This window comes from Ostrea edulis, chromosome 8 (genome assembly GCF_947568905.1).
Source record: "Ostrea edulis chromosome 8, xbOstEdul1.1, whole genome shotgun sequence".
Classification (NCBI taxonomy): Eukaryota; Metazoa; Mollusca; class Bivalvia; order Ostreida; family Ostreidae; genus Ostrea; species Ostrea edulis.
This window is the reverse complement of record NC_079171.1, coordinates 57,051,258-57,076,057: the sequence shown is the minus strand read 5'-3', so window position 1 is coordinate 57,076,057 and position 24,800 is coordinate 57,051,258. Positions and strand designations below refer to the sequence as shown.

At 34.7% G+C, this 24,800-nt stretch overlaps 1 protein-coding gene across 1 annotated transcript; it reads right to left on the bottom strand.

Moving 5' to 3' along the window:
- Window positions 1–545: 545 nt before the first annotated feature.
- Window positions 546–22,115, bottom strand: LOC125663387 (carcinoembryonic antigen-related cell adhesion molecule 1-like). The gene is made up of 4 exons (XM_056147729.1): window positions 21,927–22,115; window positions 10,188–10,496; window positions 1,127–1,411; window positions 546–871 (listed from the first exon to the last, which is right to left on the bottom strand). Exons 2-4 carry the CDS (start codon window positions 10,465–10,467, stop codon window positions 546–548), a joined length of 891 nt encoding a protein of 296 aa, XP_056003704.1. The 5' UTR covers window positions 10,468–10,496; window positions 21,927–22,115.
- Window positions 22,116–24,800: the final 2,685 nt, after the last annotated feature.

The window sequence follows — 24,800 nt, the reverse complement described above, 5'->3', positions numbered from 1 at the left end:
ATATATCAAATGACAGAGTGTATTAGTAACATAGATCGTCACATCGACCATAGTAGTTTGTGAAGTGTGGACTTTAAAGGAAATTATTGAAACTCCTGCAACATCAACTTATTTGTAAATAACCTGCCTGCGAAAGATTTCAAAACTTTGAGATATAAAGACATTAAGATCGATTACAAAGGTGAACTGTCTAGGTTTCCATGTTTTCCCAGCTAATATTTTTTTTATTCCTTATAGGAGTTATGCTATGGATCGCTATTCGTTATATTCACCCCCCAAAAAAAATGCTTACACGTCAAATTCAAAAAAAAAAAACTTTCAAAAATACAGTATATCATATGATTGTTATAAACTAATATATTTCAATAAAATAGTAGTTTACACTTTTCTAAAATAGCGATTTGAAAGTCGGGCATTGCAGTTAACAGTTATGTGACATGAAAAATAAAAAAAAGTTCAATTTAGGAGAGAGAAAAACATGGATGGAAAAAAGTATTATAAATTTTTGAATTTTACACGTTGCCACACAAATGGATGAGACGTACTTAAATGTGTTTCATAAAGGTGTTAACAATAAAATTCTTACACCGTATATACAGAATGATTGGTGTATGCAGCAATTTGTCGTAAGTCGACCTTGCCACACATCGAAACAAGACTTGGTCTCTGAACACTCGTTGCTGTAACAATGTTGATCCGTTTGACTTTGCTTCTCGAAACGTTCCATTGGAGAGTTTGTAGTTCCACTGAATGGTACAGGGCGGATTACAATCAGCCTGACAGTTATACGGTCCAATATAATCTCCGTTTTTGACAGACACTGTCTTATGTACTGGAAGCTGAGGGGTAATAGCAACACTGTTGGGACCGTCTGTAATGATTATAAATAAACTGTTGATCACGTTTGTATGGTACAAAGAAATGGCGCATGCGTTTCCAAATAAACATAAAAGATACAAATGTCCACAGTAATTTATCTGGAGTTGATTCAATAAAAGAAGCAAGAAGAAAAAACACAGAAAATAAAAAAAAACGCAAACATTACCGATCAGATAGTGCAGATTTAACATTCATTATTACGTGATTTCTTAATTATTGTTCAAACTCTTCTCAGTAGAATACTCACACAAAACATTGATCTGAATTTCCTCACTTTCTTCGGACACAATACTTTCCTTCGACTGACATGAATATTTGTTAAATCTGACGTCTCTAGAAATCCTGGGAAATCTCAGAGTCATTTTGGTCTCTGAATCAATGACGGTGTTGTTCCTGTACCAGATATAGTTTAAGGATACAGTTTTTGAGTAATAAGACGGACGAGAGGTTGACTGACTGGTACAGGTCAGTGAAAAATCGCTGTTTTCGGTTGAGTTCATGGTTCCTCTAATCTCAGGTTTTGTTGGTTTCCCTGCAAACACATTATCAGATAACTAGCCCGCGTACAACGATCATCATTGCTGATCATCAAATAAAATGATGGATGAAATAGTTTTATCTTGCTGTATTTTTCACGTCAAGAAAAGGAATTATGCATCTCAATAGCTGATTTAGATATTAAATGTCCACTATATTTCTCTGCTTATCCGCCATATTAGACGTATGTTCTATTGTGACATGTAACAGGGTTTCCATGGTATATAAGGGGATGAGTTTGATTGACACCAGTGTTTCCGATCTACCTGTGCGGGTGCCGGGTAGTCTCGATATTTGTCACATATTTACAGTGATTTTGTTTTCTTGTTCAGGTATTGTATCTGGTTATCATCAATAGGGTTTTGTTATCGCATATGTGATAAAACGGGCTCCTAGCCTCCCATCTTGTTATCGCATGGGTGGTACTAACATCAGAATTACACAATAGAAACAAGACAGGGATAATTCAGTTTTCGTGAAGTTACTTTTGCTGTTTCACGGGCGAAGCAAGCGCCGATCGATGTCGGGGGCGTTGAAAGAGACGAGAAGTGTTATATAACAAATACATGTATACACATACCTGTGACCATTTTTGCAGTCAGTAATGTTAAATAGTTCTCTCTCTCTCTCTCTCTCTCTCTCTCTCTCTCTCTCTCTCTCTCTCTCTCTCTCTCTCTCATTTTATAAAGAGTTTGCTAATGCAAGTCTTTAATCCTTTTCCTACTTTAATATTTGTGTTATACATGTTTTCTTACAACATTTGTACAAAATACATGTATAGAATTAAATTCCTCAAAAATTATTTATGAAGCCACCAAAATGTGATTGAAAGAGACGAGAAGTGTTATGTAACAAATACATGTATACACATACCTGTGACCGTTTTTGCAGTCAGTAATGTTAAATAGTTCTCTCTCTCTCACTCTCTCTCTTTCTTTCTCTCTCTCCCTCTCTCTCTCATTCTATAAAGAGTTTGCTAATGCAAGTCTTTAATCCTTTTCCTACTTTAATATTTTTATTATACAGCCACCAATATGTGATAAATACTGCCAGGGATAATCAATTTCGTTAAGTTAATTTTGCTGTTAAAGCAGACAGGAATTGTTATGTAACAGATATACACATACCTGTGACCGTGTTTTTTTTCAGTCAGTAATGTTAAATCTCTCTCTCTCTCTCTCTCTCTCTCTCTCTCTCTCTCTCGCTATCTCTCTCTCATTTTGTAAAGAGTTTGGTTTGCTAATGCAAGTCTTTAATCCTTTTCCCACTTTAATATTTGTGTCATACAGCCACCAATATGTGATAGATACTGCCAGGGATAATCGGTTTTCGTTAAGTTAATTTTGCTATTGAAGCAGACAGAAATTGTTATGTAACAGATATACACATACCTGTGACCGTGGGGTTTTTCAGTCACTAATGTTAAATATCTCTCTCTCTCTCTCTCTCTCTCTCTCTCTCTCTCTCTCTCTCTCTCATTTTATAAAAAAGTTTGCTAATGCAAGTCTTTATTCGTTTTCCTACTTTAATATTTGTGTTATACATGTTTTCTTACAACATTTGTACAAAATACATGTATAGAATTAAATTTCTGAAAAAAATATTTATGAAGCCACCAAAATGTGATTGATACTGACAGGGATAATCAATTTTCGTTAAGTTAGTTTTGCTGTTTACGGGTAAAGCGTATTAAATTTTATATACACATGCATCTATGGCAATATACCATTGTATTGAATGTATGCTTCAATAAATGTAAAATGAGAAGCTTTTGAAATATGTGACAAGTCGGTTATCTTGTAGCATCCTCGTAAAATTCACATTATCAAATAGATGGGCGGTCCTTCTCTCCCCGTGCGCTGCGCGCACTTGTGACAGAAGACCGCCCATCTATTTGATAATGTGAATATTACTCGGATGCTAGAAGATAACCAATACTTAACACGTACGTCTCCGATAGTATGTCTCCTGTATCTAAAACATATGCAATCTAGTTTTAGAACATCGCAAAGTGCTCAAAATTACAAGAACAATATTGAACAGTAATAAAGCATCCTTTAAATTTTAGATAAATCAATTTAGAATAAAAAAGGTTGCCTACATGAATGTTCGCCTAGTTGCAATAAACATGTCAAAATCATTCAAGCAAAATGGAAATGCATCTACATTTATGGTCGCCATGAAAAGGAATGCGGACGACTATTTACCAAGTTCTATTCGTGATATTTATAAAGGACTGCAGATGTACGTGTGCACTCATCAAAAACATCCTAAGTAGTAGTAAAATTCCCTTTATTAGCATAATCCATGAAACGAAACGATCAACTCTACTTGTATTCCAAAAGTATACACATTGTCATTTCGGTTTACAGATCGCGACATACTTAGCCCACGCCGATCTATCAGAGGACGTACATAATGTATCAGGGTGGGTTAATATTTAATCTGTATTTGTGCATTAACAATCAGAGGAAGTATCAGAGCAGAATATTTACTCTGTATTGTGCATGGATCAGTGTTCTGTGAACCACTGTTCAGCGTTTTGCAGATTTGTAAAAGCAAGAAATCCTTTAGGTACACAAACTGCACATGCATGTATAATTTGCATATAGAATTCTCTCTCTCTCTCTCTCTCTCTCTCTCTCTCTCTCTCTCTCTCTCTCTCCTGTTCAATCAATGAATATCTACCTGCAGTGACCGTAAATAATTGTGCGATTCTCAAAGAGACACTGTACTATATTTTCGTTTATACATTTCCTTTTATATAATAATGTATTTGTGTAATATTTACATGTCCAACTGTTTTCTCCTACATAACACTATTACGAGCAATATGTATTTATCCCTGCATAAATTCACTACGGGGTCACTACGGGGTCAACAGAGGTCACGGCTGTACATATGAACATTTGTTAAAAGTAGGTAACAGGTACTACTTTTACCAAGGCAATACACATCTAGCAATCACTCTCAACTACTACAGAAATCTATCAATAGATGAAATCAACAGCACAAACTATATTTACGGTTTTATTTGTATTCCAAGCAGTAGACTTTCATCCATAATTGATAAGATCATTTCTGTAAACAATATTTTACTATTGTATGTTTAAAATTTCGTCTGCTACAACTTCACCCTGGTCATCGGTGATGCGGAATTAAACCTACTGCTAGACGATGACATTAGGCTTTAGCAAAAAGGTCATTCACATGATGTATGACGATAAGTCGTCAAAGTGGATTAAGACCTACACACCACACTTCTTCCCTGCCAAAGCAGCCATAGGTGATTGATGTCGGTTTCCAAGTTTATGTCGGGACATCGAAGTGAGGCGTCCTTAAAAACCTATTACAGAAATTTATCGAGTCAAAAGAAGCGTTCAGTGAGCTCATGTTTGTCAACAATTACATATCCAAATCCAAACCGCCCCTTACCTTCGTGCAGTTCCACATTCTCTGCGATGTTCAGTTCTTTCCGGAGATTCATCTGAGCTGCGTCCTCTGTCCTGTCTATAAATGATTTGCCTACACCTGACGGCTGCCGCCCTGTTCTTTATGTTCCTCAATCTCAGTCTTCTGTTAACTCCGTAATATCCACAGAATATCTTTCAAAGTCGGTCTTCAACGTCTTCACGTTTCAAAAGTGAAAGCGGATCACAACTGTAAGTGTAACATTGCGCACCCCTGTTTAAATCATAATTCCCCCCAACCCCTAAAATTAGACATATGCAAGGTGAAGATAACGAACAGTGATCAATCTCATAACTCCTACAAGCAATACAAAATAGATAGTTGGGCAAACACGGACCCCTGGACACACCAAAGGTGGGATCAGGTGCCTAGGAGGAGTAAGCATCCCCTGTTGACCGGTCACACCCGCCGTGAGCCCCATATTCTCATAGGTAAACGGAGGTATCCGCAGTCAAAATCAGTGTGCCAATAACGGCTTAACAATCGGTATGAAACATGTCTGACAGCATTTGACCCAATGCGAGGTTGTATTCACGAACTAGATCGTTATAACGACCATAGAATTTGCGAAATGCTGACTTCAATCGAGACTGTTGAAATACCTGTACCATCAACTTGTTTGTCAGTAGCTTACCTCGATTTAAAAACTGACTATACCCAGAACAAGCTCTTGCATATCGAATCAGTTGAGATATATAAACACCATATGCAGGTGATAATGGAATATTACTACATAAATATGGGAAGTTGACGATGGAGAAGCTGAACTCATCCCGTTTGTCATACAGTTGAGTTGTTAGTTTTCCGTTAATGTCTACTTTCAATAAAATATCTAAGTATGAAGCAGAAGTGGACGACGCTGTGGTGTCCTTTATTTCGAGCTCACAGGGATATATCAAATTGACATATGAATGGAAGTTATCATTGTTAATAGACAAAACGTCATCGATACATCTAAAAGTCGAATTGAAGGTCACAGCGAGAGATTTTTTCTTCTCACGCAGAAGTTTTTGAATAAATTCTGCTTCATATGAATATACAAACAGGTCAGCTAACAAAGGAGTACAATTCGTGCCCATTGCAATTCAAACAGACTGTTGGAAGACCTGATCACCAAAGACCACGAAGATATTGTCAATGAGGAACTCTAGCATATTTTTTATTTCAACTTCAGAGTACTTGTGCGTGGAATCAGAGTGGTGTTTAACAAAGTAAGTTTTTGAATGACTGATCACTAGATATGAATATTTCCGTTTTCCGTTTTTGTTGAAGAAGCAACTGTCTATGATGTCAAAAAGTCTAGTCTTTAATTTATCGTGAGGAATGGTAATGCATAGTGTTGAAAAGTCGTAGGTTTTAATGCTATTGATTTGGGGGAAATTCTGTGATTTCAAGTTTACTAAAAGTTCTTTAGAATTTTTTAGAATCCACATTTGATTAACACCACTTCTGGTATATGTAGTCGCACAGTAAGTTTGAAGTTTCTCCTTCACAGCTGTTAACATTTTCGTGAGGAGCAAAGATAGGGGTTTGGTAGAGCACTTACTGGATCCAGCAATGTATCTTTGTTTGTAAAGGTTTTTATGTAGTTTAGGAATCCAGTATAGGTACGGTAACACATATTCATTCGACCCATTGACTGGAATATTAAATGTGTCTAAAACTGAAGCATGCTTTTGAAGAATTTCGTCTTTTGAAAGGGCGGTTGGAGTATAAGTATGATTACCAAAAGTGGAATTAATGCCAAGTTCGTTTTAAAATACAGTTGTAATAATGAGCCTTAAAAACAAAGACAATGTTGTTACTAGCTTTGTCCGCTGGAACCAAAACATATTCCTCATGTAACCTATCTAATTCTTTTATCACTTCTGGTTTACTAAATATAGAAGGATAGATGGTACGTACTTTTGTTTCCATGTGTCTAATGCGGGATTTTAATATCCCTCTTATGCTTTTAACCCATTCTGACAATGTATCAAGTTCTTCTTTTTCATATTTAGCCCATCGTCTGGCATAATCTTCGACATAACTCATAATAGAGATGAAGTTCTGTCGCCAATTAAAAGACCGAGGTTCTCTGTATTTAGGACCTTTAAGAATAAGTGATTTGAGGTCCTCATTTTCAACTATATCAACATCACCAGTAATGACATGTCCAGCTGGACTGTAGTTGAAAGAAGATGAAGAACAAGAACATGTTGGTGGATTACGTATAAGATGGTCTATATCTAAGCACTGCAAAATTTGTTTATAATTAAAATGTTTGGATGCAATAGTAGAAGTATAGCTGTAGGAAATACAAGGTGTAGACTTGAACTTGAAATAAGTTGGAATACACGACTGAACCCTTTTATGACGAAGAATGTTGCTTATGTGGATGGCATCTATTCCTTTGTTTGTAAATTTGAGCTTAAGGAACTGACGGCATGATTTGGAAAGAATATCATCCATGGTCCGTGTTGGTTTATAGAGCCTGTGGTAGGCAACATCCTTAATCATAGAGTTAAGATTTTCCCATTATATACTCCCGAGTTAATGTATAAGTATATGTTGATATACTTGCTTTCTAGCGTCTTAATAATTAAAACAGTTCATCATTTTATGGAACTTTGTTTTGTGTTCTCGTCATTTTGAACATTTATGACGCTTCGTTGTGGACGTCAACAATTTGAAATGTATGGAAACGTGTTGTTAACACAATTCAGCAATGTTACCGACCAGAAATGTAAATATAAGTAATAAGGTATCATTTTAAAATATTTAACAGGATACAAATACGGGTTGGTACATGATCAAATTTTCCATAAAGCCCTTCGGGCTTTATAGCACGTGACCAACCCGTATTTATATCCCGATACATATTTTAGAATGATACCTTATTTCTTAAAGAGACACTACAGCTCATTTTCCACATTTTAATAAAGTGCTTTTAAAAACATGTATTAATAAAATGATAAAAATCATATCGATACTGATAATTTTGAACAATTGAATGCATCAATTTGCTCTAAACTGCGCTTTGAAGATCATTCGGAATTCAAAGGTTTCTTCATGCTGACTCGGACTTTTGAATGGTTATTTACATCACGTGGTTTTGAATTACAGCGAAGGTGTTGTGTAAGAAATTATTTAAATTCCCCTCCAAAGGGGTTCACACTCACCTTTCAAGTATAAAATTATTCCCTGCTCATTATAAGAATGTAAAAACTTATACGGTACCAATTTTGATGCACCAGATGTAAGTAAATAATTATATAAATCATTATTTCAACAGAAACCCTCCCATGTTCCTATTGACCGATGTTTTTACAACTAGTTAACACGTGTCGTGTTCAGATAGAAATAACACCTTTAAAGCAGAGTGTTCGCGGCTAGTCCCAGTGGCAGATTTAGGGGGGCCAGGATCCCCCTTCCTTTTTTCACCACAAATTGTGAGTAAAACTCCAAATTTTGCACCCAGAATGGCCGATTACTTTGGCTGATATCGGACTTTCACATCCCCCTTCGAAAATCCTAGATCCGCCACTGAGTTACAATCGTTTCTCCTAGCTCTTTGTTTTCCAACGGTCATACTGATCCCAAGGTCAATTTTATTTCACGTATGAGTTTTATCTCATTTTAGTTTTACCTCTTTTCTCACAGAATCTGTCAAAATTCTGGATCGATCCACTACACTTTCTCTCATGGACGACATGCTGCACTGTTTATTGTCTATGCGCATGCGTCTGAAGACCGAAGGAGGAGACTCGATATTTTTTGTATAGGCCATCAAAAAGTATTAATTTTTATGTTAAAACAAGAATTTTTAACTTTAGATAAGTGTTATTTTCCCAAAGGTCATGCATTCAACAATGCAACAAAACTTGAGAAAGCCCTGAGAAAATTGTCATTTCATGATTTTTGCGCAAATTGAGCTATAGTGTCTCTTTAAATCAACTGTTTATTTTGAATTGTGAATGCCGTATTTTCATCCAGATGTGTATCCCCTTATCTATATACCCACGTTTGTTTGCGATCATCGATAAATTTTGAATTGTGCACGCAATATATCCAACCAGATGATCTATGCATATGCACGTGCATAATTAGATTCCTGGTTTCTATAAACTGCTAAACCCCTGACCAGACAAGCATTCAATGCAGGACTCTGATATCTCCCCTGATTGAAAACATCCTGATTGGCACGTGTGAAGTGTGTCGCAGTCTTCATAATGGAATGATAACGTGTTGTAAAGTTCTGTCGAGACACAAATGAAGTTTATCATTTTGTTTCGTGGATTTATCAGAATAAAAATAATCTAACATTTTTGCTAGATGCACATAACCGGTACCGGTTGAATAGATATCCGCATTTGATACGGTGTTTTGGGTTTTTTGTTGGCAAGTATGACAGGTGCATTACATATTATGCATATTGCATGTATCTGTATTTTGCAAGAATGTATATGAATAATATATATGTTATGGTCTTTGCTGATCCCATTCTATCAGTATGTAATTGGCAAATTATTTTTTTTTACATTTATTTCATAAGAAACTGCAAATTTTTGCATGTACTTGCAAGTGTGCAAGAAAAGCTTTTTCGATTTTATTTGTCTAAATTATCTAAACTTTCAGAATGTTTCACTAATATACAATATTCAGCAAAACAGAATATTTTAAAACGTCATTTTATTTATTTATCATTCCCGATACATGTTTATTACTATCGGAGATGTCCACTGACCAAGTCCACCTAGAAAATCACTCAGGTGTGACAATCACATTTGGAATGTATACGGGTAGAGTAAATTTTGACTACTTGAGAAAAATATGGTGGATAAGATGATATATGTGTACATGTGTATTCATTCGTGTCAGCTTTAATGAAGGTGTCATTTTCCTTTATTTTTTAAACTGATTACAGTAAAACGCATTTATAACGAAGTAATTTGTTATGTATGTATATCCGTTGAGTTTAAAATATGTTTTATACTACTGGAAATTAAAATCAATTTACTGTAAGCGTGAGTTCATTATAAGCGTTTTACTGTAAGTATATTTGTAGTTTGCTTTTCATTACCTTATAAAATTCGACATACTTTGTCTGTCAGAGTTTAACTGTTTTCATTACAGTTTATAAATTTTGAAGCAGCTTCTACATTTTCCGTTTATCTCGAATGTCTGATGGGGTGGGGAATCTGCACTTCTTTTTTAATTTTCAGAGCACTTAGTGGACTTGGTTGTGAATGAATATTTTCATCACGCATAATATTTGTTTTCGTTAAATAAGTAAATAAATATCAGCTTGACGATCTTACCTTTCACCACAAGAACTACACCCGATCCACTTCTGGCAGCAATCTGTGACGTGCCACCTCCATAATATCCAGCATCCTTTAATGTTATGTTTTTCACCTCAAATACTATATTGATGGAGTTGTAGGGTCTGGTGTGGTAAGTATATTTTACAGGATCAATTGAAGTAGCACTATCATCTCGCACTTGGATTACTGTTTTGTCTTTGTCACCATAAAAATGATATATATGGTATTGTCCACTCCTTGGAAAGAAATCAGCTGTCCACGTTAGATTTTTCATCTCTCCTTCTTGAGAATCGATTTTTGAGACTAAAATCAGAGAAAACAGAAAAAGTGTCGTACTTGGACATCACAAACTGTAATTATCCTTGGGAGAACAAATATTGAGACTTACGTGAAATTTCCCTCTTGATTACATGAGCTTTCATTTTCGAATGGAGAATAGAAATGAAACAAATAAGATACATCAACGACATTTTATTTATCAACTCATTTTCAATTACGTATTGAATAGATGGATGTACATCCTTGGAACTCGAAATATAAGACACCACAGTCTTCCACATTTGCTTCTTAGTTCGATGTTTTACTGAACATAGAGGTAAACTGCAAACTAACAACCAAGCATTATGAGAGGTGACGTCAGTTTCTCCGTTGTCAACATTCAATCTTTATTTAGCAAAAGTCCATTATCACACGTACATCTCTTAGATATAAACACCAAAGTGCAGGTGATAATGGAATGCTGTGTCACTGTCGCGGGTGATGCTAATGTAATAGAATTATAAACAAGTGCAACTTAAAACATGTGCCATCTTTATTTTCATCTCAACAATAAAACTCAAAATCGGTCTCTTCCGGAATATGGTAAATCATAATACCAGAACCAAATATGGTACACAATCCGGATTTCCCTCTAGGTTACCCAGTATGCTCAGATATACTCAACCTTTTCCCACACAATTACGTCACAGTTGCTGAGCGCAGACATTATCGGTCACGTGACGCATCCGCCATTACAACCATGAAAGCGTGAGCGTCCTGAGAGATGTACACAGGTGGAGGTAGAGAATAGTGTGCGGTTTTTAATTGTACTAATAACAGAAAGAAACTGTATTTATTGAAGCAATCTATATGCCGAGAGCATGGTGCTATTCCTCAAAAAGATTGCCCCTGCGTCGTGCCATATAGCCTACACACAATGCCGAAAATAAAAGAAGAGAAACTGAAATGGCAGCGGGCATTACAGCGACACGATTTGCCAAAGAATGTGTTGGTGTGTTCAACGCATTTTATTGACGGACGACCAAGAGCATGAAACCCAACACCCAGTCTGAATTAAGGTATGTTTACAAACTTCACCGTATGATATAGTTTTAAAATAGAAAGTACAGAAGACCAGGCCTGTCTACACATTCACCCGGCTACATGTAGGCCTGTTAATGTTATGATCTACCACGTCTCAGCATATATTTTTTTTAGAGTTTGACATATAGTTCTTCAGTGTGTACACATGCATAAAAACTTTGTTAATTATGTTTTAATATGAAAGAAATTTGTAAGCAATTATGAAAGAGGGTTATGTGTAATTTGAACTATTTTCGAAAAAGCACTTGGATGATAACTCAAAGACTACCAAGATCTTGACAGATAGGGTTATATTCAAAATTTGTCTTTGTTATAGTAAGGTTGTATACTAAGACCATTGAGTTAGTAGGACAATTTTAACTTGTTGTGTTTGTATAAATATAAAAACATAAATATAAAAACATTATCATACAAATATTACAATCATTCTGAGTGAACATAAGACATTTGAAGGTTGAGAATTCTAATTAGGGACATACTGCATATAGTTGAGCAACTTGAGAAGATTGAAAAATTCCACCCTGAGGCACAACTGAGGTTGATAATGGTTTTCGAAGGATGAAATTTTCAATCAACTACATTCATAATATCATATATCATTTTTTTTTCAAAGCACTCGAATGACATCTTCTAAAAATCTACAGTGAACCGTACACGCTCAAATTTGACGCATGTTATAATTTTTATAATATCATCTGTCAAGTAATGTTTCCTGTTGCTAGATAATATTATCCTAGATAACGTGCTTTTTACTCTCAAGGTGAAACATGTTTTGTCAACTGTTTCTTGGCCAACCAGATTAAGTATTTTACATTAGGTCAATTAAAATTAATTGATAGCTTATCATCCCCGCCCGCCCCTCAAAAAGGTCCACCCCGATTTTCTTATTTTCGCAAAAAATTACGATTTCAAACAAACTCGCTTCCCAGTGACATGAGTGAATGATTAAAGTCACAGAATATTGATTTTATATCTTCTACCAAGGATTCTTTGAATGTTAACTTAGATTAACACTTTGTGTGATCCATGCCTTTTGTCATTATTTTTTTTTCTCTTGGGAAATAAAAAGTAAAAAATAAAATCCTCCCACCCACCCCATTTTTGTGACCCCAGATGATAATCTACTAATTAAGTTGAATTGGCCTTAAAGTGTAACAAAGAAGTATCTATTATGTTACTTGTTTTTATTTTAAAAAATAATCATGAATGTAATTCTATTATAGCTGTAGTTACTATATCTGTGTAAACATTTGTATATTTATATTTTAAAAATGCATTTTAGGTTATAAAGCTCCCGTCAAAGTTGGTCGTCGACTTCTGAAGAGAAAGTTTATTGCACAGAAATTAGAGATGATGGGAACAGATGGCTATGCATTATTGATTGACTCCAGTTGATCATAGAGCAGAAATAAGATAATTTTATGTCAAGTAAAACACATTTTTGAACTGTCATTGATGAAAATATATCAGAGGGTGAACAATATATATATTATTCAGGACAAGTACATGCACTGGATCTATAACACACCTGATGCACTCTTGAATCAGTTCATCAGAAAGATGTAATGGATGGACAATTCACTTCCTATAGTCCCAAACCTACCCGGCCGTTTGTACACAAGAAATTGGCGTCTTTTTTTTTTTTTTTACTATAATTGGTATTCTGTAAGCTTTTCATCAAGCTAATGGTAATCAGAAACCTCGCATCGTTTTTTTTTTTTCGTTCTAAAAATAGTGGACCGCGACAGAAATGTGTCAACATCACACCCTCCGTTCTCTGTAGGTGATGAGGTTAAAACGATGCAGTTGAACAGCGTGAAGAAATTATTGCGCACCAAAATCCATGTATCATCTGTAGATTTGGAATTGCCTTTTTTTTCGTTGATAGTTGCTCTTTCAATAGGATTTATCAGCGAAATGCAGATTTGTTCAAACATTATTATACGGATGTAAATTTAATTGCTGTGATGAAATTTAGAAATTCATTTCAAAATCAAGGTTTATCTCCATTATGCATAACTTTAATCCTTAGATCAATTTGACTCCAGTCTTTGGCACTCTGTTTTTTCTTTTTAGTTCTTACAAGTTTATTTTTATTTCTGATTGCGCACCTGGTACATAAAAATTGGTACCATATACATCTTACAATCATCTCTTGTGATCGATTATATGACATTTAGAAAACGATTTCTATGCGAGATTTGCGTATTCCATTTAAATAAAAATACTCAAGTTTAATTTCCTATTCAAGAATATGCATATTCCATTCAAAAATACAAGGAGGGGAATAGCACCTAAATACCTGTACACAAGCACTGTGCGTTTAAACTGATCAAGATATGAGGCTCATGGCGGGTGTGACCGGTCGACAGGGATGCCTACTCCTCCTAGACGCCTGATCCAACCTCTGATATGTACAGGATTCCGTGTTTGCCCAGCTCTTAAATTTTTATTCCTTTTAGGAGATTGAAATTGATCACTGTGCGTTATCTTCAGATTTCCATATGTGCAAAATTAAGACCACGTGGCTTTTTTTCGTAGCTTGAATAAATTGTAGCTATTTTACTGTCATTTATTGATGCTTACGAAGTTATGTACTTCGAGATTATAAACAATTTTAAAGATAAAGGATAAGTAATTGCCCAAGTTCTTGCACTTTAAGCTATGAAAAATTGTTTAGTTGTGTAACTCATGTCAATCTGTAAGAGGAGTTGTAGAATTTTTTTTTAAAAAATAGCTTAAACCCAAGAATTATTAAGTTATGTGTGGATTTTTTTAAACATGTTCTTGTGCTAGAGTATTATTGCAGTGACATAGTTTAACAATAATGATCAATTTTAAGAGTATTGTATGTGATATGTTGGAATAGTAAAATACAATCCAGACAATGTGTAGACTTACCAGTGTCTATATAGGAGTTATGAGATTGATCACTGTTTTCACTTTTCATACGTGTGTAGACATGAATAATTGCGCGTTGATTCTTATACAGACACAACATACGTTTATACGTAAGTTTTTGAATTTTAAGTATACTTCTGTATTTTTTCTTTTGAGTAATTCTCAATCGCCGTAGTATCTGGTGCAAATCTACATAAAATCAATTCCCATCAGTACTTTAAGTACTTTGATTAGGATTCGCTTCCCGGATTATAAAGCGCAAACGGACCCAATCAAGTTTATACTTGTACAATATGCCCCAGAATTAAAGTCATTCCTTATGTAATTGCATCATTTCTACGACTTGCTTTAACACTAAATCGTAGATTTCGGGAATAAGAGAACGTCTTACAACACGTTTCCGTAAATGCTAACTCATTATAACCAGATGCTAACTCATTATAACGAGATAACTAACTCGTTAAAACGAAGTAATGAACCAATTATAACGATATAATTAACTCGTTGTAATGAGATACTAACTCTTTTTAATGAGATAATGTACTCATTAAAACGATATATCAAAATAAATTTATATCTAAAATCAAATTCTTTGATCCGCTCACGTGTATCGCTACCCAAGGATCTAATTTTGATTAGAGTGACACTGATACTAATTAGTTATAATGAGTTAAGCTTTTGTTTACTTTTTAAAAAAGAGGCCTTTCCGGCTTTGGTACGTTTCAATGGTAAATGTAATTTAATAAAATGTTAAATGTTTCATCCTTGGCTATATTCATCTCGTAACATTATACATGTAGTAGTGTGGTTTTTATGGTTGCGTAATATTTTCTGCAAGTCCGTGTATCCAGGTTTTGAAACACTCGAGTTTTACAAGGAACTGTCTCTTCGAAGCGGAATAGCTTCTCTGCAAACAATACCTGTAACCTGGCCAGCCTGAATGGACATGACCCCCTTATTCTTTTATTATCATTTTAGGAATGTTAAAAGTTAAGTCTCATTCAGTCTAGTTAAGTGTCCTTTTATGTATTGGAAAGTGAACATTTCTATAGCAAAAGCGTGTCTTCCTGTTTCATTTTTATATGAAAGGTGAAGATAACGAACACTGATCAATCTCATGAATCTTGACATTCTAGAAGGAACAAATTGCATAGATCCAAGCAAAAACTCTACTCTTCGAAAATGTTTGACAAATCATTGAATTCACTTGCAGAACACAGAAAGAAATATTTACATTCATTTTGAAATCTAATAAATTTCGGTCTCCGTGTTTCTTTTTGTTTGTAATGTGTCCTGTCGGCTTGTGTGTCCGAGTGTTGAAATACATGGATTTCACTAGGGTATCTATATAAACACTAGCTGACACATGACCGAATAAGGAATGTACACATATTCTCTCTTTATGATGCTAGAATGTTGTTGCATATATATATATATATATATATATATATATATATATATATATATATATTTCATATACATATACTCAAGCTTACCACGAAATACATTGTGTAATTCGTGTTGCCGTTTACCCCCCCCCCCCCCCGATGCTACTTTAAACTATTCGTCTTCCTTGCCATCAATTATCTTAATAAATACATTAATGATAAATGATATAATCAAAACAAAGCAACACGAATACTGCGTTATATTTTTCACGTAGGGGTGAGTCTGTGTCTGTTTGTGAATAGTACATGATTATACACAGATATTCATGTATATTTATTTGCTACTGTGTGGCTGAGGATTCCATATTGGAAAACATAACTATATCCATAGTACAACATATGATAAAAAGGTGCAACTGTCACCAAGTTATTTACATTAAAAGCCCCCCATCTGATATTTGCCTACCTCGTAAATGTGAATTTATTCGATGCCGCGTAGTGGCCGCTGTCTCAGAGAAGACAAAAGTAGCCACTTACGATGGTAACAAATGTAATAGTGAAATTCCTCAAGGCATGCTCATCAATCAAAATAAACGCGTTTTTTATCATATTGATTGATCACTGTTCGTTATCTTTACCTTGCATGTGACTCTGTTCGTATTTCAATTTATAACAGATGTCTTCATATGAATGAACAATTCTCGAGTGAGACGTTAAGCAAAATACAATCAATCAATCAATTTATAATAGTATTCAAGTAACTTTTTCTACTTAAATAAAAAAGAAGGTTTTTGAGTAATACATTCGACATGTTGCAAAGTGTTATTTTCTTCAAATTAAAATATCAGTCCATGTCTTCAAAGTTCGTCATATATAAATGTTTCTGTACCCCAGCAACTGAACACACAGTCTACTGTGAAAGTGTAGAGCTAGAGCAAAATCTTAGCAAATTGAGAAAATTATTTAACAATCACGCACTTTAACGCATACACCTTTACCCCACAATCACGCACTTTAACGCATATACCTTTGCCCCACAATCACGCACTTTAACGCACTTTCAATGCTCATTTGTTTTTACGGCGTTTTATCGTTGATATAGCGAAAAGTGTTATTTTTTTTAATATTTTGGGTTGTAAGACAAAATAGTGATAACATGAACGATTTGCCAGATTTATTTGATAGTTCCAACCGTAGTAAAGAGATAGATCAGGGGATACACAACTGCAACACATCTCCATTGTTTACCGACGGAGAAATCTATAACGCGGTATTTTAGAGGACTCGTTCATGTTTTGTTTTGATTATTTTATTGGATTATCTACAGGGTTATTAAGATTACTGATTGTCAGGAAAATGATCATTTTATTTTATAGTAGCACCAGAAAGGGGGGGGGGGGGGGTATTAAAATCCATCATTAATTACATCATGAATTTCGTGATATGCACAAGTTATGTACCTGTACGTCAAACAAATTTTAAAAAATGGGGGACAAGTTTTTCTTAAAAACATATTTATTTGTTTTCTCCAGCAAGGTTAACACAACAACAGTCTTATTTCAAACGAGAGAGGAAATGTGTGTACATCTTCAATTTGGTCATTTGTAGTGGTGATAAAGAGACCCTAGTCAAAACCGTGCTTTTCAAAACTCGGACGGACAGATTACGCAACCTTAGAAATCATAGTACATAAAAATTTACCGAAACAAAAGAAGTCAGTCACGGACACGAAATCTAACATTTTATTAGATTTTAAATGAAATAATTGGCAAAATGAAGTATGTAAATCTCCTTTTTTTATTATCATTATTTTTCGCAAGTGAATTCATTGATTTATCGAAGGCAGAGTTTTTTCTTGGATCTATGTAATTTTTATTTCATTTCTAAAAAGTTTTACTTTGCGATAAATGAAAGAATAAGTAACAATTCTTAGTATGATGGGGGGGGGGGGGGGGTGTACCTTCAATTTAACAAAATTTTAGGTAGAATTTGCAGAGAAACCATGCTGCTTCGAACTGATAATTCCTCGTAAAAACCGTGTATTTCAAAACTCGGATCGGACACACGTGAAGACAGGAAGTATTACGTTACCATAAAACCACACCGCTTACAAAACACAAGCTATTGGCGTTTTAAATTATATGCATAAAATAAAAATTAAATATAACGAGAAGAGTAAATGAATTTTTTTTATTCCAAATACATTTACCATTGTCAGAACATCTTCCAAAGAATAAAACGATTCATGCAACATGAATCTGCTATAAGAAACACGAGAAGATTCAAACGAAAGCTTGGATTTACTTATAATTTCATTAATTCATCAAAATTTATTGAAGACTGGTCGAGTTAAGATCTATGTAATTGCTATTTTATTTTAAAAAATACTCAACATTCAATGAAAAGAAAATATGTTTAAGAAAAATACACCAAACATAAATTTTAGCCTCAATAAAATATAGGCCTATAAATTTGCCAATCTGGGTTGTTGATAAACCGTGGAAAGGAAAACGGAACGGAAGACGGAACTAAACGGAAACTATTTTAGGCAATGTTATGAGGTCAGCATTTTGTTAAATCAAAAGGTTCCTATGAACAAGAGAAGCAGAAATTAGCAAGAGAACAGGAAGTTAGCCTCAGAATCCACGATTTCATATCTATACCTCATACTAATGCATTATTATGTACATGTATTCTTAAACGGTGGATAATGTGGATGAATGTACCAACAGGCGCTTGCTTAATATTTTGCATGGTAAGTTAGAAAGCGCCTGTTGGTACCATCCTTTTCACCGGTTTTGTCACCCCTCCCCTCCAGATTGTGACAGTATGTTACCCTCCCCCCAACCCTCCAGATTGTGACAGTATGTTGTTTCACAAATGAAGATGAAAAATAAGATAAACATACTGAAAAATATACAAAATGCTAAATAAAAACTGAAAATAGCCAAATTTGTCCAATCTGCATGAACGCTGGCTAAAAAGTGACCAGTCTAGCAAATCTGCTTACTCCCCGTGACAGTATACTACCCGATATTGGTCAATATTATAATGGACCAAAACAACTACATCAAAACACACTACTATATGTATAACGTGAATACATCATTTTCCCGCTTTTCCTGGCGAACCGCGTGTATGATTGCGCAATATTTCCCGTCTACCAGTGGGCCCGAGTCATTATCCCAGATACACTGTAACAAGGCAAATGCATATATGCAAATATTCTACCATTTGATTAAGATGCAAGTATCTGTAATATGTGCATCTTCCATTTGATTTGCAAAATGAAGGGTGTCAAAATAAACACGAGAAGATTCATCGAGATTTTGAATTTTCTTGCTCAATTACGATGATTCATTTATCAAATATCTGTAGACTGGTTTTTAGTTCAGATTTATGTTATCATTAATTTTAACCAATTCTAAAGAGTGGGTACACTGGTATGTATGTTAAATGAAGAGAGATAATATACTTGTCTATAATATTCAGTGTTTCACTGGATCAGTTGTTAAGTACATGTAAGTATTTATCAAATAATTATTATATATATCATACATTTTATATTTTCTTTTATCACATTATGACTGCTTGACGTGGGCCGTTTCATCCGATTTTTAGAATATTAGGAAAATAATTGTATTGTATATCTAGGTTTCAGAATTCGGGTTTTAAATTCATATTAATAGAATTACAAATGCTGTGATAAGTTAAGACATGCTCTTATTTCGGTTAAGACCAATCATTTTTTCGAGACGTTTACATGTTTGTCTGTTTATAATCTAAGTATCCGGTTGGTTGACCCAGCAAAAACTGGAAGAAATATGTCATACACTTCCTGATCAACATAGTGACCATCAAAACATTTCTTATCATGAAGGAGAGCGCAGATCTGCATAGGAGTAAGGGGGGGGTGTGGCAACAGTATATTTCATTATTTTGATGCGCAAAATAAAGGTATATATTTAGTATAATGATAACCCACCCCCACTATTTCTGATAGTAGTATTGAACGAGAAGAACGTAAGCTTGAACTTAAGAATTGAACCCATGTAGTGAACGACGACAACCCCTTTCCATACAAACACACCCTATCTAATTAATCACAATCGGGCAGAAGTTGAGTCAGTTTTAGTTGATGAACCCTCCTCCCCTTCCACGAATTAGGACTTGAAGGTCGGACAGCACCCCCCATTTTTATTTCCTTGTCAATAGTTTTAGACAAGACATCCCCCTTCCATTTTTGTTAAAAAGACGATGCTACAGGTGTATGTGACTATAAGAGGAAGTATATCTAGGCCTCGCACTGACATAGCTCTTAATCGGAACATGCTGGACACCGCAAAAGACAATTGCAAGGTGGCTACAGGGCTTTTTTGTAATTTCTGTTCTAACACACACGCCCCCAAGGTAGGACACGGCATACGGATGCGGACTGTGTAATGGACAGCAGTGCTTTGCTTGTTCACATCTTGTTTTGAACATTGAAGAAAATTTATGCATGCGTCAAAAAAATTTCAACTACATAGGATAATTCTTATTTACAAAACATGACGTAGTATATTCGTTTATTTTTACCAAGTAAAATTTGAATCAGTCGTCAGTATAAATGAATGTTAAACCTTGTCTAAAACTAAATTGATTACGTTTTTTCTTTGAAATCAAGATTAAATTTTATGATAAGATTGTTTCAATTTTAGAACAAATAATATATAGAACATATCGAAGGAAAAAACAAAACCGTTGGAAATGTAAATATATTGATATGATTTTTAAAAATACTAGCAGATAATGAAGTATTCATTTGTGGTATTTCTTTGTTATACAAACATACATGTAGAATAATTAATAAAAAAAGGGGGGAGGCAAATTTTATATTATAAATCTTTTCACAAGAAAATATTTTACCCTATATTTATCGTAATTTTTCACTTGCTTCCACTCCCGATTCGATAGTCTTAAAGTATCATCTTTTATCAGAACTATCCGCGATAAAATAACAGAATATATAACAATGGAAAATGTAATGAAGAAATGTGTTAAAATTCCGAATTTTCACAAATCAACTCCAAAGCGCTGTGGGGAAAAGGGTAACGTCATCATTTAGCGACGAAAACAAATGCTACTGTTACGTCATAGGCGGCGTGATAGGTAAAGATGTGCATGAATACATCTAATGTTGCAAATTTATTTCAAATTCAAAGAACACTTTCTTGTATGCCCTTATCGAATTTAATATCTATGGGAGTTATTCTTTAAGAAAAAAGAGTTTTCAAGAGAGTTATTAATTTGTTAATATTAAAATATCTGTCGACTCCACCCCCACCCCCCTCATCTGAATCTAAGTTCGGTGGTCGTTTCTTCATTAGTTTTGAATTAGTCTTAGTCAATGTGTTTATTAAAGTAGTGATGTTTGTTTTGAATTATGAGAACGTTTATATAAATAAAGTAGATTATGCCCCATTTCGACATTCGTAAATCAAGACAATTGAATCTGTTTTAAATATAATCAAAATGTGTATACACATCATGATTTACGTTACATCTTAATAGGTGACAACCCTGACTTTTTCTGTGCTGAAATGACCTTCAAACAAAGAGACATAGTAATAATCTAGATATCTTTCTTGATAACATGTAAACGGAAGTCTCTCACCTAGGAATGTCTTTGAGTGGTATTTCTTGCTCTCAGTTACCATAATTGTTATATATATATATATATATATATATATATATATATATATATATGTAAAACTTATACGGTACCAATTTTGATGCACCAGATGCGCATTTCGACAAATAATGTCTCTTCAGTGATGCTCAACCGGAATCTTTGAAATCCGAAATAACTATGAAGTTTTAGATCTAAATATAGCCAAAAACAGCGTGCCAAACAAGTGGAGCCAAATTCTTCCAAGGATAAGAGCTATGTATGAGGGAGATAATCCTTGATATATATATATATATATATATATATATATTGACCATCAGATAGATGCACATGGATAAAAACAATGCAACATCAGATATTATTTGATCTTGGGACATGATTATCATGAAAATGTTAATACAAGTGTCTAACCTTGGTATGTCTTTGAGGGATATGGCTGAATCTCATCCACCGTAATTGTTACGTTGGGATACTTCAGTATATCCTTCACCGTATACTGGTTATTTTCAACTTGTATCCACTCACTCTCTCGGCGTGTCCCCAATTTGATTTTGATATAATCAGGATCAGTATCGCCGTTCCATTTGAATGTCAAGTCACCATTCATGAATTCAGTGTTGATTTGAATTTCACCTGGAAAGAAGACAATTATTGTTGAAAGTAATCATAATTTCACATCTAACTCTAGATACTACTTAATCCTAAATTGTATGTGTTAAAGGTAATTAACTCTCACTGACATATAAATTCCATTCTCAAGTTTGATGTAAATTTCGAAAGTTCCACCCTATATACTTTTAGTGGGGAAAATTCAGTCAATGATGTCTCTTATCCAATAGCGATGGAATAGTCTAGAAGGAGATAAGATAAAGATAAAACGAATGACAATGCTAACTACTATTCATAATTGTTTATCAACAACTGCATAATCACCGCAAACTCAGTTTTCTAAAATGTTGAATATGTATTTTAAACTTGCGAGAATTATAACTACATATATGTGGTATGACCTTTGACCTTAACGTCATATTCAAAGTGAAAAGCGTGAAAACCAGAAAAAGAAAATTTCAACTTTATTTCGGGGCACCGCAATGGAAACCAAAAATGATCAAAGGGAAAATAACTTTAACAGAAAACGAGCCACAGAGAATCAAATAAGATGCATCATGTGAAAAATATACAACACTGTATTGAAAGGTGAAGATAACGAAAGGTGATCAATCAAACACGGACTCCTGGACACACAAAAGGTGGGATCAGGTGCTAAGGAAGAGTAAGCATCCCATGTGGACCAGTCACACCTACCGTGAACCCTATATCCTGATCAGGTAAACAGAGTTATCCGTAGGCAAATTCAGTGTACCAAGAACGGTCTAACAATCGGCATGAAACAAGTCAGACAGTATTTGACTAAATGATGTGTTGTACTGGCAAACTAGATCATTTATAACGAAGTACGACCATCGTATATTCCGAAAGTGCTAAATATTGTCATAAAGGAGACCGGCAAAAACTTGTTAAAAAACAAAGATCTGCTATATATCAGTTATTTCTCTTTGTAATTAGGTTTTAATATTGTTTTGTCAATAATGTTTCGTAGGTACAATTTTCTGCTTGCACTAGATCTTTTTTTTTTTTTTCGAAAAAATGTTGTTCAGAATTTCTCGTGCCAACTTCAAAGCACAAAATTATGCGCAATGCGTTCCGAGTGTTTTCGGGTGTCCTCCATATCCTTGAAATCCATCATTTGGAAGTCAAGCAAAACAGTGGAAGGTAAGTACAAATTATATAAATTGTTCATATCATTAATTCATAAAGAGACCACAATATTAACCTTTTATACACAGATGTATGCTACTACAACACACTTCAATAGCACTATGTTGGTGCATTTGGGAGGTGTTGGAGGGTGAGGCTGGATCGCAATGAGATGGATAGTATTATGGTTGATAATAAAGTTACTAATCGGTTAACCAATCCTACGAATATCAAACAAAGAAGCATCAATTAAAAGGATACACTATACTCGCCTTATGTTGAAGTCACTTGTATTCGGGTATCTGTTATATCGAAGGAAAAAATATATACTCAGTACAGTTCAACATCGAGTACATTGAAACTTGGATATAATGAACAATTCAGGTCAGTCCCCCAAATTTCGATATATCCAGATTTTACACCATTAAATGTAATTCTACTTAGGCCAAGAAAAGTAGTAAACCTAATTGTTTGCCAAGAAATAGAGGTCTTTCCACCTTTTCTCTGTAGTTGGTGACCGTTCGTCTTCATCAGTTCTCAAGTTAAATGAGTGAAAAAATCGCTTAAGTTTAGTATTTTCAGTACTTGAAGTCCATGTAGGACTGGGGAGGAAAATGAATGTCTAGTTTAGAGCTATAGCACCAGTCAATTTCCCCTCCCCACAAAAATGTCGGAAACTCTGAAATAAGCAGGGGAAGTATGGACACAATTTGTGAAGATGTTTTGGTTTGATACCGAAATTATTTCGACTCAAAATACGAGTATAGTACATCGAAAGTCATTATTCTTGGATTCCAGACATTTTAAATATCAGTACTGTGTAGCTAGATAGTGTTGTTCATACAAAACTCATAGGGTTATCTAGTTTTGGTTATACCACTCTTTGCACACTGATCTTGACTACAAATTACCCCGTATACTTGGTGGGAATATTACAGATCAGTGTCCATCCCGATCGGAGTAATCTGTTTACCCGGTCGGAATATATTGTTCGCCGTACTTGTGACTGGTCAACAGGAAATGCTTACTCTTCTGGTCACCTGGTCTCACCTCTGGTGTATCTAGGGATCCGTGTATGCCCTACTTTTAACTCTGTATTTTGTATAGGAATTATAGGATCGATCACTATTCCGTAAATTCAGCTTTTGATCACGTAAGTAAATGACTAGTAACTGTACTTATATCATGTAGAATGGCACAATCTTATGCCGGAATTGGATCATTGTCTGTTTTGTAGTTGTATTTTAATGGTTAGTGTATTGATATATAAAGCAGCTAAATTCAAAATTTGACGTCAAATGTAAGTAGTTCTTGAAGTCAAATATATGTAAGGTGAAGATAACGAACAGTGATCAATCTCATAACTCCTATCAGCAATACAAAATAGATAGTTGGGCAAACACGGACCCCTGGACGCACCAGAGGTGGGACCATGTGCCCAGGAGGAGGAAGCATCCCCTGTTGACCGGTCACACCCGCCGTGAGCCCTATATCCTGATCAGGTAAACGGATATATAGTGTACATTT